Below are 19,141 nucleotides of genomic sequence, written 5' to 3' on the forward strand. Positions count from 1 at the left end.
ATAGGAGGAAATTACTTCCTTCTGAAGATGTCAGCAAACAGGCACCTTGCTCAGATCCACTGTTCTTTCTTGTCAAAACTCAGTGAAAATTAGTTTTCTTCTTCCTTTATATTTTAGCATAAATTATTTGCTTTTGTAATTAATCTGTGAGCATGTTTACTTATTGACCTGTAAGAGTTTTGGACTCAAGGACAACAACTGAAATTGCTGATGCTTGCTCTTACATATCAGTTATTACTATTCCATCATTTCTCCCAAGAATCTATGTAATGACACCCCTCACCTCCATAAGAAGTAAGCTCAACAGAAACAAGAATATATCTCAAAGTGGGGCTGCTCACTTCTCTGAGTAATCCACTGTCAGTCTTTGGGGAGTGTAGTTCTTTCCCACCCTCTCCCCAAACAAACATGTATTAATTCCTTTATCTGTAATTTGTCCTTGAATTCTTTTCTAGAGTAAATGTCAAAGAACCGGTGGTCTGGGAGGTGGTGCAATGGATAAAGTGTTGAATTCTCAAGCATGAGGTCCTGAGTTCAGTCTCCGGCAGCACATGTACTAGACTGATGTCTGGTTCTTTCTCTCTTTCCACCTATTCCTTTCATTAGTAAATACATACTTAAAAAAAAAAAAAGTCAAAGAACCAATCCAGATAGTAATGCCACCATCTGCAAAGCCCAGACACCGAGCCCATTGGTTAGTGAAACAGTGCTGTAGCCCTGGCCCTATTAATTTTTTTTTAAATTTTCCCCTTTTGTTGCCCTTATTGTTTATTATTGTTGTTATTTATTTTTGTTGTTATTGCTATCATTGTTGTTGGATAGGACAGAGAGAAATCGAGAGAGGAGAGGAAGACAGAGGTGGGTTGAGAAAGACAGATACCTGCAGACCTGCTTCACCGCTTGTGAAGCGACCCTCCCTGCAGGTGGGGAGCTGGGGGCTTGAACCGGGATCCTTACACCAGTCCTTGCACTTCACGCTGTGTGTGCTTAACTAACTGCACCACTGTCTGGCTCCTGGCCCTATTAATTTTATGAGCAGAAGAGGAAGAAAGAGAAAAAAAACTAGACCACTGCTTTAGAGTATTCAGATCCAGGGACTGAAGGTGGGACCTCATGCATGCAAGTCCAGTACTCCCCCATTCCTGGCTGCTTACAGGATTTTTTTTTTACCCCCTAAACACTACTTACTAAATTAATTTACTATTTATTTTATATAGAGACAGAAGAAAATTGAAAGGGAAGGGGCAGATAGAGGAGGAGAGACACATGCACTTCACCACTAGTGAATCTCTCGTCAACCCCACAAGTGGGGGGACCTGGGGGCTTGAACCTGGGTTCTTGTTCATGGTAATGTGGTAAATTCTATAGGTATGTCACTGCCTAGCACCTTTTCCCCTAAACTTAAAAAAAAAATTAAAAAAAAAAATTTATGACTGAGAGAAGAGCCAGATCATAGCTCCAACACACACATACAAGTCTTATGCTCAACCCAATGAGTCACCTCTTCATATTGTCTACTTTATCACCTTCCATGGCTAGGGACTGCTCTGACATGACAGCTTTTGCCAACAGCTTCCTCAGAAACAGTACCAGGCTCTCTTGGCCCTCATCAGTACAGCCCCACAGGAAAGCATGCTTCATCTCAGAAGACACAGCACAAACAGAAATCACCACATGATGAGAGAGGCCACTTCATTCTCAATGAGCAAAGTGTGATGAACTGAGCATTTGTACTGCACACACTGCAGAAGCCCTGTTCCCCCATCGGCAAGTGTACCCAGACTCAATAAGTACCTTATGAAGGGAGGAGGGGGACTGGATTAATGTCAGGAAAAACCACCAAACACTAACTGGTGGTGGTGGCTGGGGGTGGAGGTGTTTGCAGGTAGGCAAGTGAACATGTTGTACCAAATCTTCCCAGCACTCAATCAATGATTACTCTTCTACCAGACAAAATGTGCTGTCATAAAATATGATGGCAACCATGTGTCCAACTGCACATGAATTCTTCCCAGGGGTCCACTGGTTGTTTGAAGAGGATGAGCTTACATTGTCCTTTAGTGGGATAAAGGCCTGAGTGTATCTGAGTTATAGAAGTGAACAATCAGACCACCATCTAGATTCAGATACATTAGTGTGGACAGGCACGAGCTCTGGCTTCATGTGTCTTATAGCAAATGTCAGACACTAGGCTCAGGTAATGCTGGGTGTGAAACACAAAACAACTGGTATCAGGGACCCAGGGAGCTCAGAGGCCACGCCTCTTCTTTTGCCAATAGGACTCAGTTACCTTTTCTGATCTTGTCATGGAAGTTGATGGCATCCACAGAGGCTGTGACGATGTTGGTTTTGCAGTGACGCGCAGCCACAATCCCAGCAACCTCATCCATAAGTTTCATGGTGACACCTGTGTTGAAAGGGGGCAAGGCAGATCAGACATGGGGGAGCTAGCTGGGACTGTTTCTATCCTGGAAGTAACTCCCCAGAACAGAGTCCTCCCACCACCCACCGGTAGGTGCCACAGACAGCATTGAAGGTGGGTATGAGATGGGGCACATGTTCCAAACTTTGCTTCCTTGAGAGCTTCTGAAAAGGACCATGGCTGATGTTCTAGGGTGCTCACAAAATGTCAGTCTTTTTCAATAATCACAACAGTTCACTTATCTAATAATTTTAAAGAGGTTTTACTTTGGGGAGTCGGGCTGTAGCGCAGTGGGTTAAGCGCATGTGGCGCAAAGCGCAAGGACCGGCATAAGGATCCCGGTTTGAGCCCTGGCTCCTCACCTGCAGGGGAGTCGCTTCATGGATGGTGAAGCAGGTCTGCAGGTGTCTTTCTCTCCCCCTCTCTGTCTTCCCCTCCTCTCTCCATTTCTCTCTGTCCTATGTAACAACGACATCAGTAACAATAACAATAATAACTACAACAACAATAAAAGGACAACCAAAGGGAAAAATAAATAAATAAAATTTTAAAAAAGGTTTTACTTTATTTCATAAGATAAAGGGAGGAGGCAGAGCAGCACTCTCACATATGCAGTGCCAGGGATCAAATTCTAGACCTTGTGCAAGTCCAAAGCTTGCCCACTGTGACATCTCCCAGCGTGTCAACTGCTACCTTATCTTGCTAGGAAAATTTCATTCCAGTATCTACTAGGATGGTGGCAATGAAAAAGTCAGATATTAAGTGTTGGCCAAAATGTGGAAAATCAGGTCCTTAAACAGCACTGGTGGAGATGGAAAATGGTGCAGCTATGTTGCAAATGGTTTGGCTACACATAGAAGTGCCATAAGACTCAGTAATTCAACTACTAGGTTTAGAGCCAAGAGAAAGGAAACCATCCTCACAAAATTTTGTATGTGTTTTTTAACAGTATTACTCTTACCACAACAGCCAAAAACCAAAAATAACCCAATGTCCACTGACTGTTGAATAGGTAGGCAAATGTGGCCAACTCACATGGTAGAGTATTATTCAGTAATAAGAAGAAAATGAAGCATTAAACATAATGATTCTTGAAAACATGATGCACAATGAGAGAAAAAAAAATCAGATACAAGGAGTAATGCATGGTTCCACACATAAGAAATATCTAAAGTAGGTAAACCTATACTGACAGAAAGACTGGTGGCTGCCTAGGGTAGGGGATTAGGAACAAATGGGGAGTGACTGCCAGTGAGTATAGTTTGAAACCAAACAGGCTCACTGGAAGGTTTTAAAGCTAAAGCATCTTTAAAATCCTAGGTTGCCATGTGTCAACAACCATACTGTAAGGCATTAACCTCCTAACAAAATGCGAAAGGTAAAATAAATCCCAGGCTGTAGACTTTTGCTCACTCCTATTATTTGATAAGATGTTGATTGCACATCTGCGGTCCCACACCCCAAATTTTGGCTCCCCAATACAACACATACAATATACTTCTTATTTCATTTTTTCTTTAATAGGCTGAATGAACTGTATGGCATTGCCATAGTCAACTACTTTTCTTTTTTTCTTTTATTAGCACTACCATAATCCAAAGCTGAGCAGTACTTTGGTCTCCCTCTTTCTGTATCTATCATTAAAATAAATTAAAAATTGGGAGTCCAGCGGTAGCACAGCAGGTTAAGCACATGTGATGCGAAGCTCTACGACCGGAGTAAGGATCCCGGTTCGAGCCCCCGGCTCCCCACCTGCAGGGGAGTTGCCTCACAGGTGGTGAAGCAGGTCTACAGGTGTCTGTCTTTCTCTCCCCCTCTCTGTCTTCCCCTCCTCTCTCCATTTCTCTCTGTCCTATCCAACAACGAAGATATCAATAACAGCAATAACTACAACAACAACAACAAAAAAGAACAAGGGCAACAAAAGGGAAAATAAATTCTCTAAAGAAAAGATGCATATGACCTGCAGACATAAGCGGAAATGTTCTAATTCACTCATTACCAGAAGAATGCAGATTAAAACTACACTGAGATTCTACCTCACACCTCACAAGAATGGGCTCCAGTAAAAATAGAAGATATGTGTTGGAGAGAATGTGGAGAGAGAGAGAGAGGAACACTACTGCATTGCTGTGGGAATGTAAACTAATGCAACAACTCTGGAGAACAGTATAGAGAATCCTTGAACAAATACTAATGGAAATGTCGTAAGACCCAGCAATTTCACTGCAAGGCATATACCCAAAAGATATAATAACACCACACACACACAGAGACACACACAGACACACACACTTTATCCAGTCATTCAGTTTGCTATTATTCACAATAGCAAAAACCTGGAAGCAGGGGGTTGGGCTGTAGAGCAGTGGGTTAAGTGCACGTGGCACAAAGCACAAGGACCGGTGTAAGGATCCCAGTTCGAGCCCCCGGCTCCCCACCTGCAGGGGGGTAGCTTCACAGACGGTGAAGCATGTCTACAGGTGTCTATCTTTCTCTCCCCCTCTCTCCATTTCTCTCTTTCCTATCCAACAACAACAATAATAACCACAACAAGGCTACAACAACAAGGGCAACAAAAGGGGGGGAAATGGCCTCCAGAAGCAGTGGATTCATGGTGCAGGCACTGAGCCCCAGCAATAACCCTGGAGGCAAAAAAAAAAAAACCCCAAACAAACCTGGAAGCAACCAAAATGCCTTTCAATAGACGAGAATAGAGTATTATGTAGCGATAAAAAGGGATGACATTGTCCTTTGGGATAAAGTGGATAGGATTGGAGAAGATGATGCTCAATGAAGCAAGAAAGGAGATGAAGGACAACTACAGAATAATTTCATTCATATGCAGAATATAGACAATTGAATATACAAATGTAGAAAAAATATCAACCTATTTTCAAGACTGTATTTTCAAGAATTATAGTTGGTTATCTATGGGCGTGGGGATGGGGACACAGACTTTTGATGATGAGAGTGGTGAAAAAAAAAAAATTAAAAATGAGCTGCTGGTGGGATAACTAGTAGAACACTGAACATACATGTCTGAAGTTCTAAGTTTGATTATGCAGCACTGCATATACCAGAATGTTATTCTGGTTCAGTCTCCCTCTGTGTCTCATATGAAACCCCAGTCCCATATGAAATAAATTAAACCTTAGAAAATAAACACAAGTGGGCTGGGCAGTGTATACCTGGTTACCTGGTATACCTGGTAACCAGGTTACCTGGCAGTGTATACCTGGTTATAATCCTAAGGACCCAGGTTCCCACTTGTAGGGGAAAAGCTACATACGAAGTTAAAGACTCCTGCAGGAGTCCTTATTTCTCTCTCCCTCTTCCTATGACTTTTTCTTATTGACGAACAATTACACTGATGAGTAGGAAACACCCAAGTGTCTGGTCAGCACCTACCATTTTAAAAGCACCTTTACTGACGTTAGCACGTCTATTCTGCTTAGCCTGTGCAGCAAGTGTGAGCAGCCCTGCCTTTTCACTGACACAAGAGATTTCAAAGTCAATCACACAGAGCCCATCTTTAAAGAAAGACACACATCAAACACTGGAAAACTGCTCTTTTAAACAGGGAAGAATTGAGTTTCTAGTTCTAATCCCACAGGACTGGGGTCAGGAATCCTTAAGGCCTCCAGGAGCTCAGGCTCAAAGGTCCAATATGAAGTCCTTATATTTTCCTTTTCTAGGAGTTTGTATCAAGTTGTAACTGGAAATAGACCCCACATCCATCACAAGGCCCTCCTTCTACCCACATGGAGGGGCCTCAACCTGGGCTTGGCAGTATAGAGAGGCCTGAGCCACAACTCCAGGAAGTGAAGATACTTAAACACATGGTACCTGTTCTTTCCCGATTTTCTGAAACTCATAGTGTTGGTGACTTTTACATCTGGAAAGTGCCTATCCTGAGTGTAGACACAGTGGAGCATGAGGATGCTGACAAGACAGCCAAGGCTCTAGTGTGTGTGTGGTTGGGGGAGAGTGAACTCTGAGATTTTTAGGTTTATGGGTGGGTGTGTTAGTACACAATTGTCCCTTTATAGGAGGAAGATACAGCAACATCTGCCAAATCAAGACTCTTCCTTCTCAGACAAACATGAAACTTCATGAAAAAAAAGGAGACAATGAACTATAAGCGGGGGGTGCGGGGAGAGGAGAGAAAGAAACATACAGGATCAGCAGCTCAACCCAGACTGAAAGCAGGAATGAATGAATGCAGCAGCCTTGTGAGAAGAAGAGAGGTCTGTGTCTGGAGACACCCTTGCCTGGAGTACAGAGAACACAGTGTCCTTCCAGCCCTCTTACATTAAGTCTTGACATGGAACTCTTTCTTTTCTTCTGCAAGTACTAGGGTGTCAAACCCAAGGCCTTATGTATGAAAATATCACTGCTGAGCAGCCTTCTTGGAGTCAACTACCTCATTCTTTTATGAGAGGACAAAGCTTTGTAATCCCTGGAGTTCTACTAGGGTTGCATAGGTAGAAGGCATAAGCTCTACCAGCTCAGTAACTTCCCAGGGCACATAAAATTGTCAACCAAAACATGATAGAGAGTGCACAGATAAGGAGAAGGTGGGTAGGGAAGACAGCAACAGTAATGCAACAGACTTTCATGCTTGAGACACAGGAAGTTTCAGGTTTAGTTCCTTGCACCACCATAAAAAAAAAAAAAAAAAAAAAAAAAGAGCTGAGCAGTGCTCTGGTTAAAACAAAACAAAACAAATCGGGAGTCGGGCGTAGCACAGTGGGTTAAGCGCAAGTGGCGCAAAGCACAACAACCAGCATAAAGATCCCGGTTCAAGCCCCCGGCTCCCCACCTGCAGTGGAGTTGCTTCACAAGTGGTGAAGCAGGTCTTCAGGTGTCTATCTTTCTCTCTCCCTCTCTGTCTTCCCCTCCTCTTTCCATTTCTCTCTGTCCTATCCAACAATGACATCAATAACAACAACAATTAAAAAAAAAACAACAAAAGCAACAAAAGGGAATAAATAAACAAAATACAAAACAAAACAAAACTAACCCAGCCCAGGAGGGCGGGGATGGTAAAGTTAGTGTGGATGGGTATTAGATCACAAACCCAGAGCCCCCAGAGAGGGTTAACAGGAAGTGCTATCATGTTGGCATAGCTACCTGGGGGGAGGAGAGTTTTTCTTGTAGGTCCTGAAAAGCAGGACTAAAAATGGAACAAATTGTTATCAGCTCCTTCAAAGGGGAGGTTTTGTCCCATTTGTCCAAAATGCTGCCTACGGGTAGAAATTCCTCAGGGACTTTACCACTACTAAAAATACCTTGGGGTGCAGAGCATGTGTTACCAGAATGTGTCCTAAGCCTAGAGCAGATATGGGAAACACATGAGCACTGGGTGAGCTCCTGACACACAGATGCTCCTTTCTGCCCAGTGCAACACCCCAGCATCCCATATGGCATGGAGCTCACACCAAGTGGGGATGTGCTTTATTAACCCTGCCCAACATGGAACCTAAAGAGAACACTCAATAACAGAGACTGGACAAATGAATCAATGAAAATTCTGCATATCTACTAGTATGCAGACCGCAGTCCATTCAAGAAAACCCCCCAGTCGAAGTGGGCACAGCAATCTGGTTCACAGTTAGTCATGGGGAGGCAGTCTAGGCACACTTACCCAATCTACAGAAACCCTGAGCCAGGTGACTTGTCAAGTAAACCAATATCCAAATTTAACTTGCTCTGTCTGATGAATCTGATGCTTAAACTGACAGCCTTTTCCAAACCTAAGTGCCAGTATACTAATGAGTTTATAGGGAGAGGACTGTGATATTGTGGTTTATCTGACAGGAAAAGGAGACACAGAAATGATGCATAAAGTTAGTTCACAGGTCTCTAGTACCCAACATATGCATGTGTGTGTGTGAGGCATGTTGCCACAGTGCAAACCTATTGTTTGATTATACCCCAAATTAAAGTATATACCCAGAACAGAAAAAGGATCCTCAACACTCTACTCTGTGGGAACCTGAAGTTTTGAAGAGAATCTTATCTGGGGGCCGGGGTTGATAGCATAATGGTTATGCAAAGAGAATCTCATGCCTGAGGCTCCACAGTCCCAGGTTCTATCCCCCATACCGTCATAAGCCAGAGCTGAGCAGCGCTCTAGTAAAAAATACAAACAAAAACAAACAAAAAAATTATCTAGTCTACAGGAGAGGGACCAAGGGAGTGGATGGGCTCTGAGCCAGGGAAGGTTCTTTTTCTCTAAACTGAAAAAAAGAGAAAGAAAGAATTGGGTCTAGGAGGACACTTGGTGCTGTTACACAGGTATAAGACCTCGAGTTCAGTCCTTAGTATCATATTAAAACGAAGCAAGGGGGCCAGGTGGCGGTGTATCTGGTAGAGCACACATATTATAGTGCACAATGGTCTGGGTTCAAGCTCTGGTCCTCACCTGCAGGAGGGAAGCTTCATGAGTGGTGATGGAGCTGTGCAAGTGTGTCTCTCTAAAGAGTCCTCTGTTTTATTTTTAAAATATTTCATTTATTTAGTAATGAGAAATACAGGAGGAGAGAAAGAAAGAACCAAACATCATTCTGGTGCATGGGCTGTGAGAGATTGAACTTAGGGCCTCATGCTTGAGAATCCAGTGCTCTATTCACTACCCCTACCCTCCCATCTTCCCTTTTGGTTTTTTTCTGTCTCTATCCAAAATAAGTAAATAAACAAAACAAAGCAAGAAATCAGACACATATGTATGCTCACTGCAGCATTATTCATAATAGCCCAGATACAGAAACAATCATAGCAGGTGCCCACTGACAGACCAGTAAGTATGATCTACATACACACTGGAATACTGCTCAGCTACAAGAAAAGATGAAACCTCATCTTCTGCTGCAACACAGATGGAATTGGAGAGGATCAAGCTCAGAGAACAAGTTAGAGGGAGCAGGTTACATAGTGGATGATCTGACCCAAATGTATAGAGTAGAAAGAAGCAAAGCAGGGGTGGGGTAGTAGCTCAATGGGTTAAGCCAGCGGGTTAAGCACATGTGAAGCGCAAGGACTGGTATAAGGATCCCAGTTTGAGCCCCCCAGCTCCCCACCAGCAGGGGAGTCACTTCATAGCCAGTGAAGCAGGTCTGCAAAAAAAAAAAAAAAAAAAAAAGAAAGAAAGAAAGAAAGAAAAGAAGAAAAAAAAAAAGAAGCAAAGCAAAGGAAAAAATAAGTCAATAACAAACTGGGAGACTGATGTAGAGCTAAAGTTGCCAAAGAGGGAGAGAGGGTGTCTAAAGCATTATAGGGGAGGGAAATCAAGACTTTGGTGGTGGATGTGGTATGGCAACACACAATTTTTATTTTTATTTCCTCCAGGGTTATTGCTGGGGTTCAGTGCTAGCACTATGAATCCATGGCTCCTAGTGGCCATTTTTTCCCATTTATTGGATAAGACAGAGATAAATTGAGAAAGGAGGGGAGATAGAGAGGGAAAGAGAAAGAAAGACACCTGCAGACCTGCTTTGTCACATGCAAAGCCTCCCCCCTACAGGTGGGGAGTGGGGCTTGAACCAGGATCCTTGCGTGGGTCCTTGCACTTGTACTATGTGTGTTTAACCAGGTGAACCACTGCCTGGCCCCCACAAAACACAATTTAAAAGACTTTTCTGTCTGAGGGTCTGAAGTCTCAAGCTCAATCCCCTGCACCACCATACACTAGAACTGCAGTGCTGTGGCAGAAATCAATCACCACAGCACCAAAGCTTCCTTCAATGAGGTGGAGGCTGGGCTCAAACCTGGGTTGCACACATGGCAAAGCAGCACACAATTTGAAGAGAGATGAAATTGCACACTCTTCTATATCAGCATTGACATGTAAACAACAACAGTCCAGGAAACTAACATTATCTCAATTAAAAAACAAGCACAGGGGCTAAGGATAAAGCTAAGTCTGTATGTATGAAGCCTGGCATTTGATTCCCAGGCACTCTTTTCTATCCCCACCCTCCCCCTACTCCCTTCTCTGGGATAAGAAAACCACCTGTAGCCACCTTTACCCTCATCTTTCAAAGCTAGTTCATAGAGAAAGCCACCTGCCTGACACTGGTGGTCACCAGCTCCCCTTCCCTTTTTACTTTTCCTTTTTATTACCACCCGGGTGATTGCTGGGACTTGGTGACTGCACAACAAATTCACAGCTCCCTGTAACCATTTTTCCTTTCTTGATAGAACAGACAGAAATGGAGAGGGGATGGGGAGACATAGAGGGAGAAAGAGACACCTGTAGACGTGCTTTACTGCTCATGAAGCTTCCTCTCTGTAGGTGGGGAGTGCTCAACTGGGTGTGCCACCACCTGCTGCCTCCCCATCATTTTTTAGTTAATTGGCCTCCAGGGTTATCACTGGGGCTTGGTGCTCCTGGTGGCCATTTTTCCCCATTTTATTGGATAGAACAAAGAAAAACAGAGAGGAGAGGAAGACAGAGAAGGAGAGAGAAAGACACCTATAGACCTGCTTTACTGCTTGTGAAACAACCCTTGCAGATGGGCAGTGGGAGTTCGAACCGGGATCCTTTATGGGTCCTTGTGCTTCATACTATGTGTGTTTAACCCAGTGCGCCACCGCCTGACCCAGTCTCCTTCACTTTTATGCACTTTATTAAGTACTCAAGTGTTCCCAGAAATGTCTTTTCCCAGGTTCTGACTGAAAATGTTTTAATTTTTTCCTCATTTAAGGTGTTAACAGGTATGCCAATGACTATGGAGAAAATGGCAAACCCAGTCCACCCTACAGTCCTTATAACTCAGGCCATTGAAAAGATGACAATAAAATTGAAGGACTTGCTGTTAGTAGATACAGCACTCATTTCAGGAACTATGGGGGGGGTGCAGGGGGAGGAGCGATTTGCTTGCCCATTGAATATATATATATAAACACTGGGTTCCAAAGAGCTTCTGAATCTAACATTTAACAACTTATGGGTTTGCTTGTTTGCTTTTTTTCTTTTCTTTTCTTTTCTTCTCTTCTCTCTCTCTCTCTCTCTCTCTTTTAAAGTGCATGCGGTACAAAGCACAAGGACCCGCGTAAGGATCCTGGTTCAAACCCCTGGCTCCCCACCTGTAGTGGAGTCACTTCACAGGTGGTGAAGCAGGTCTGCAGGTGTCTTTCTCCCTCTCTATCTTCCCCAATCTCTCTCCATTTCTCTGTCCTATCCAACAACGATAACATCAATAACTACAACAATGAAACAACATGGGCAACAAGAGGGAATAAATAAATAAAATATTAAAAAATATTTAAAAAAAATAAAGACTTTTATTTCCCTGGGCCAGGCTGGCTGCCTGGGTCATGCTTGCCTACAAACTCAAAGCAAGTAGCGAGAAGCTCAGTGCCGCTGACTGCACTGTGGGTGGTGATGAGATGCCCCCATTTCTATATTTAATCACAGCTGATGGAGCGTGGGTGCCAGCCTCCTCTATTAAGAAAATGATAGTAAGTTAATCTTATTTTAACTGGCCTACCCCTTGGTAATTACAAGGGGCTATTCTGAGAGACAGTTGACTGAGAGCCTCCTGAGGTAGATGACTCCCTCCCAGCTTCTAAAAGCAGGCATCTCTGTGAAATAGAACTCAGGACTGAGCAATTAAAAAGGATTATTTTTGGCAATTAATGGGATGTAGTAAAGATGGTGGTTTTTGAGGGCATGAGTGTAGCTCAGAATACATGCTTTGCATGTATGAGGCCCTGGAGACAATCCCTGAGCTAAAAAAAAAAAAAAAATGAGTTTCTTTCTATTATTTATGTATTTTTGCCTCCAGCCTGCACTGCGAGTTCACTGCTCCTGGAGGCCATTTTTCCATTTTGTTGTGCTTGTTTTTATTGCTATTGCTGTCATTGTTGTAGGATAGGACAGAGAAACTGAGGGGGGGAAGACAAAGAGGAGGAGAGAAAAGTAGACACCTGCAGACCTGCTTTACTGCTTGTGAAGCAACCCCCTTGCAGGTGGGGATCTGGGGGCTCAAATCAGGATACTTGTGCCAGTCATTGTGCTTATCACCATGTGTGTTTAATCTGCTGTGCTATTGACCCGCCCCCATGAGTTTCTTTTCTGTTGCCACCATGTCTTTGCAGTATGCCTACATGATCCCACTGCTTCCATTTTCCCCCCACTTTTTTCCAGATAGAGGATGAGACAGAGAGGGAGAGAGAAGTAGAGAGATACCACAGCACTACTCCAACACTCATTAGGTTTCCTCTTTGCATGGTGTTCACACTGGGGTCCTTACAGTGTGGTGTGCCCTCTATAAGGGGAGTTACTGGTCAATCCCTAGGACTATGAGTTCAGATGCTGCAAAAAGAAACTCTGGTGGAGGCTGAGCATAGCTAAATTGGGGCTGCCATGTGCCAAAGGGATGCCTGGCTGAACTGTCTTCTTGGTCTATGTCAGAGAAGGCTGCAATTCAATTTCTGCCTGCTGTGTGATGACCCATGCTTTGCCTGCTTTCAACAATGCAGTGGGCAAAGTAAGGCAAGACAGATTCCTGCCCTCACTGCCCAGGAAGCCCAAGGACAGGTGCATTTAACATCTCCCCCTACTTCCTACTCCCTCCCCTGGGAAGATGTAGCCTTGGCCAGGGTGGACTGGGTGCTTCCAGTCCAAGAACCACTGCAGTAGAAGCCAGTATCTTCCCAGAAGTCTAAACTGCAGTGAGAATTATATTTTGTGATGCTGAACAGGAAAAGGACTGAGAGGATACTGGCCAAGTGCACACTAATGAGCAAATATAGTAAAGAGGAAGTAAATACTAATTAATGTGGCACTAAACCTGAAAAGCCTAGGATGTCATGGAGGCCACTCTTGTCGGGCCTTAAGCCAGCCCACCCCCCTCCATGCTCCATTGTTGATACTATGGCTTATTTACTTAATCATTGTTTTGCCTGAAAGATCCCCACTTTTGATCTATCTTCTTTCTACCTCGAGACCCGCCCTGCCTGCAGGGTATTAATTAATCCCACCAGTTAAAACTTCACAACAGTTGCTAAGGGAGTTTCTACCTTAGCCCGCTCTTTCCTTTTCTCCACCCCCTTTCCTAGCCATTTCTTTTTCCGACTTGCCACCTCTGGTTCTAATATATAAAAGTGCTGTCTCTGATCAATAAAGACACATTGTGTTCCCACTCTGCCACAAGTTCCTGGTCTCTCTCCTGCGATGCTAGCCCGGCAGACTCTCATGACTAGGGAGCTCTGACAAAACACTGCATTTCTGGAGAAGGCTGCCGACAGGCTCCTATGTGGCTGCAAGAACCCCATTCCTACTGTGAGAGTCAGAAGGGCAGTCTGGCCAGGGAAGAGGTCTATCTATAGCCAGGTTTGGGGGACAAGAACCACCTTTTTTCCCCCACTCCCGGGAGCTCTCTAAATAGACACTTCTCTTTGGCACATCAGCATCATGGAACCAATTTTCAGAAATTAAGATTCTTAGAAAGTGAGAGCTAGGAGTCAGCTATCACCTAACACAGCTCAGCTTCCTGACAGAGACCCAGCACCCCAAGCCAGTGTGTGCCTCACTTCTCACCCACCACAACAAACGTTCCCCAAACAGAGATGTGCTTCAGCCCTTCTTTTGTCTCCCTGAACATGGGCTGATGGGCTGTCTGTCACAGGTGGGGGCTTCAGTGAAATGAGGTCACAAAGCTGGGAAAGAGCAGCTGTGCCTGCTTCTGTTTTTCAGCGAGTTCAGTTCCTCCCACGAATACAAACACTGATTTCTCACAAACGGCCCACGAAAGCCACACCAAAGAGTGTCTAGGTGGGAAGCCTCCAGACATCTTCTGCTGGGGCCACTAGGCTTAGCTTTTGCCTCCCTCTCTTCTGCTCCCAGCTACTCAATGCCATCCCTGTTGGTCCCCTCACCTGCTGGATGCTGAAAGCAAGATGTGTTTTTTCCTAACCTTTAAGTGAAAGAGATGAAAGCATGAAGCTTCCTTAAATGCTGTGGGAACTGGACTTGAACCTGGGCTGTACACATGACAAAAACAGCATATTGTTCAAATAACTACTTCAGTGGCCTGGGAGAATGTGTTGGAGGCTTTCCCCTGCCTTTACAGGTGGAGCTTTGTCACACAGGATGCTCAGTAGGTGGGCTTCCCAGCTTCCCATACCAGGCACACCCATAGCCTCCACACTCCCCTGGGGATGGCTGACAGGGACAGTCCTCCATGCCAGCCCTGGGAGATGCAGCAGCCAGGGAGGTCTCCACCCTGGTGGGGGCTGGGAGTGGTCAGGAATCCAGAGAAACCATCTGTCTGAGGGTGGTGAGTGCTATGTAGCAATGAGCAGGTCAAAGGGAGGGAGTCTGTTTTATACAGCATGGTCGGGCCTCTCCTTTTCTCCAGGGGCCTGAAGACAAGAAGGCAGCTGTGCAGTGGTCTGGGTACTGCACCTGGGCTGCAGGGTAAAGAATAGCTGGCGTCAGAGTGCTCTTTGTCTCCAGGACACTGAGGAGCAGGAGTAAGATGACAGGAAGAAACCAGGAGGCACCAGTAAGATGGGAACAAATAAAATGTGACTTCTGCCAGGAGTAAGAAAGGTGGTGCTTATCAGCCTGAGCCCAGCCCAGGTCAGCCGACTGATGTGAGGACACAGGACCACATGCCCCATTTCATTTGTTCCCTGGATTTCTAACAGAGAAAAGCTGGTGATATCCACTAATTCATCTTTCCTAAAGATAAAATCCCACTTGTCCAGCAAACATTCGGGTGCATCAACTACCACCAAGGTAGGAGGTGAGACAAGAGCAAGCACACAGAAAAGTGTGCTCTAGACTCTAGGAACAGAGAAATTGGGGTAGGGTATGTGCTACAGCCTAGAGGGTGGGTAGAGGTTCTGAGAAGCACAGAGAAGTCAGGGTTTAGGCAGGCCAGGAGGATAATCGTAAAGTGGGTGGAGGAGTGCTAGAGAGCCACCAGGCTGGGGAGCTGGTAGACAAGTATGAGGTTAGAGAACCAGAGAGTGTGGCACTTGACTAAACCCGGTGTAGTTGTCTGGGGCAGGTCAGGAAGGGGAAACCCCAGAGGTAGGGGGTCCTCCCTGCAAATGAGTGGGAACCAGCCCCAACCAAGATGATAGGTAGGTGAAGAATAACAGGATGTCAGGGGGTTGGAGAACCCTAGGACTTGGCAGTAGGGCAGGCATAGGAGGGTGATATGGAAACCCAGAGGTTTCTCTGCTGGGGAGGATTTGACCTGTGGATCAGGGTAAATGGGGGTGTCCAGAGACTGAGGAGGTGGGCAGACTCCACAGACAGAAACCAAAGGAGCAGGCCTGCTTCTGCCAAGCCCTCCTCCCTCCTTTCTGTGGGTGGATTCTGTTACTCTTTTTCTAGTTTCAGCACTTCGGTATTTTTAACTTTTCCTTTTAAGTATCTCGGCTCCAAGTTACCCACTTTTTCTGAAAATATCTTTAGCCATGCCCCCTGATGTTGAGAGAAGCATTCTCCTTTTCATTATTTTCTCTACAATCTGGAGGCCAGGTTTTGCATTTTCTTTGGCTGGGAGTTATTTGGAGAAGAGCAACTTAACTTCCGGGTGGTTAAGTGTTATCTATGAAGGCTTGGGCTTAATGGGCCCAAGATGGAGCATCAGTAATTAAAATGTCCTCCATGGCCACATACACAAGCATATTTTATAAAAGCCCTACTGGACATGAGGGAAGAAAAGCACTAGTTTTTTGTGGAAAAGAACATTTTTCTCTTTCTCCATTGTAATAATAAAATGAACTATCACTAAATACTTCCCATTTCATACCTCCACACCTCCTCACAGAATGAGGAGGGGGAGGAGGGAACAGCAGGGGGGAGTAGACTAGCCACAGAGCACTATTCCAGGGGGTACCACTCCCAGCTGTATCAGAAGTATGAGTGGGCAAATGAGGACATCAAGAAAAAGCTCAGGTCTCTGGGCCCTGGCTACTGGAATTGGGCAGGACCTCAGAGGACAGGTCACAGAGCCCATGAGACTTGATGAGCTCTTAGGAAACAAGATGGAGTCAGGAAGGAGATGTTGAGGTCAGAACTAAAGGAATAAGAAGTCAGGGGGTGGGAGTTGGGCGGTGGTGCAGTGGGTTAAGCGCATGTGGCGCAAATTGCAAGGACCAGCATCAGGATCCCAGTTCGAGCCCCCGGCTCCCCACCTGCAGGGGAGTCGCTTCATAAGCGGTGAAGCAGGTCTGCAGGTGTCTGTCTTTCTCTCCTCCTCTCTGTCTTCCCCTCCTCTCTCCATTTCTCTCTGTCCTATCCAACAACAACGACATTAATAACCACAACAATGTTAAACAAGGGCAACAAAAAGGAAAATAAATAAATAAATAAATAGAAAAAAAAAAGAAGTCGTCGGGGGTACAATGATACAGGTGGAAGGAACAATTTGCAAGTCCTCTCTCTCATTGTAGGGAGAACCATCTAGGGCCATTCACCCAGTAGCTTCCCTGGAGTAACACTGTGCATCTACCAAGTCACTAGATGCCAAATAGCATGAGAGAACTGTGGACTCAAGAGTGTGGAGACATGTAACCTGTATGTGTGTGTGTGGGATCAGTGCTGTCTAATGCTCTTGAGCAATGGAATGGGGAAACAGTGTATGCAGGCACGGCTGAGCACACCAGAGCCACAAGTTTCTGAAGCCACTGAGTCTCAGACCCTCCCATAGCAACTCATGACCTGACAGGCACCCCTGCTTGACCCAGCCCCAGAGTAAAACAAAGAACTAAACAGTCAGTTCTCCAAAGAACAGATACACATGGCCCACAGACATATGAAGAAATGTTCCACTTCACTTATCATTAGAGAATACAAATCAAAAGTACACAGATTCTATCTCACACCTGTGAGAATGGCCTACATCAACAAGGCAGGAAACAACAGGTGCTGACAAGGTTGTGGAAAAAAGGGGATTATTCTACACTACTTGTGGAAATGCAAACTGGTACAGCCCCTTGGAAGGCAATATGGAGAGTCTTTAAACAAATAAAAAATGAAATTTCCATATGATCTGACAATACCACTTGCAAGCATTAATCAAAGGACACACAAACACTCATTCAAAGGGATACATGTACCCCCACATTCACAGACGCATTATTCACAGTTGCCAAAGAGTGAAAGCAGTCTAAATGTTCATAAACAGATGACTGGCTAAAAAGTTATGAGATATATATTCCATAGAGTATTACCTTGCAATCAAAAAAGGTGATATTGTCTCCTTTGGGAAAGAATGGATGGAACTGGAGGTGATTATGCTTAGCAAAGTAAAAAGATGGTTTCACTCATATGTGGACTCTAGAGAACTGAAACACATCAACTTGAGGGAAAAAATGTTTCTAAAACTTGTGAGAACTGGGAGTAGGGCAGTAGCGCAGCGGGTTAAGCGCAGGTAGCGCAAAGCACAAGGACCAGTGTGAGGATCCCAGTTCAAGCCCCTGGCTCCCCACCTGCAGGGGTGTTGCTGCACAGGCAGTGAAGTAGGTCTGCAGGTATCTCTCTTTCTCCCCCCCTCTCCATTTTCTCTCTGTCCTATCCAACAATGATGACATCAATAACAACAACAATAATAACTACAAGGGCAACAAAAGGGAATAAATAAGTAAATTAAAAAAAAAGACTTGTGAGAACTATGGCAGTTATCTTTGAGGCACAGGATTTTGAGGGTGCATGCAGTAATCTTAGAATCTGGTAACCTACTATAATCACAAAAATAAATAAACAAATAAATAAATCTCAATTCGGATGAAGATCAACTGTGGCAACAAGTTTCCTTCTTTAATAGTTAACATGAAAAGGGAACTGGGCTGTATAGGAAGGAAGGAGAGATTCCAGAATTGGGGAAGAAGGGATTGTACCATGAAAGCACTCACCTCACAGGCAAGTGAAATGAAAACAAGATTAGATAAATGGAACTATAGCAAATTGAAAAGCTTTTACATATCAAAAGAAAATTTCACAAGCAATTAGGAGAAGATACTTGCACATCACACATCTGATAAAGGATTGATATCAAATATCTATAAAGAACTCACATAACTCAACAACAAAAATTCAATAAAAAAGTGGGCAAAATATCTGAATAGACTGTCCTCTAAAGAAGGTATGGGGGAGTCGGGCTGTAGCACAGAGGGTTAAGCGCAGGTGGCGCAAAGCACAAGGACCGGCATAAGGATCCCGGTTCGAACCCCGGCTCCCCACCTGCAGGGGTCTCTTCACAGGCAGTGAAGCAGGTCTGCAGGTGTCTATCTTTCTCTCCTCCTCTCTGTCTTCCCCTCCTCTCTCCATTTCTCTCTGTCCTATCCAACAATGACAACAACAATAATAACTACAACAATAAAACAACAATGGCAACAAAAGGGAATAAATAAATAAAATAAATATTAAAAAAAAAAAGGTATGGACAGTGGTGCGGGAGGTGGCACAGTGGATAAAGTATTGAACCCTCAAGCATGAGGTACCAAGTTCAGTCCCCAGAAGCACATGTGCCTGGTTCTTTCTCTTCTGCTATCTTTCTCATAAATAAATAAATAAAATCTAAAAAAAAAAAGAAGAAGACAAAGAAGGTATGGACAGTGGCCAGGTGGTAGTGGTGTACCTGGTTGAGCATACATGTTACAGTGCACAAGGACCCAGGTTCAAGTCCCTAGTCCCCACCTGCAGGGGGAAACCTTCACGAGTGGTGAAGCAGGGGTGCAGGTGTCTCC

General features: G+C 44.6%; 1 protein-coding gene across 6 annotated transcripts in view; it reads right to left on the reverse strand.

Annotated features, from left to right (window-relative positions):
- ACOT7 (acyl-CoA thioesterase 7) overlaps positions 1–19,141 on the reverse strand; it is a 149,265-nt gene that overhangs the window by 31,081 nt on the left and 99,043 nt on the right. For all 6 annotated transcript variants that reach the window (XM_007532755.3, XM_016192398.2, XM_060201366.1 and 3 more), the window contains exon 7: positions 2,291–2,407. In XM_007532755.3, the coding sequence (XP_007532817.1) occupies positions 2,291–2,407 (117 nt within the window). The remainder of the gene's footprint in view (positions 1–2,290; positions 2,408–19,141) is intronic.

This window comes from Erinaceus europaeus, chromosome 11, assembly GCF_950295315.1.
Source record: "Erinaceus europaeus chromosome 11, mEriEur2.1, whole genome shotgun sequence".
Classification (NCBI taxonomy): domain Eukaryota; kingdom Metazoa; phylum Chordata; class Mammalia; order Eulipotyphla; family Erinaceidae; genus Erinaceus; species Erinaceus europaeus.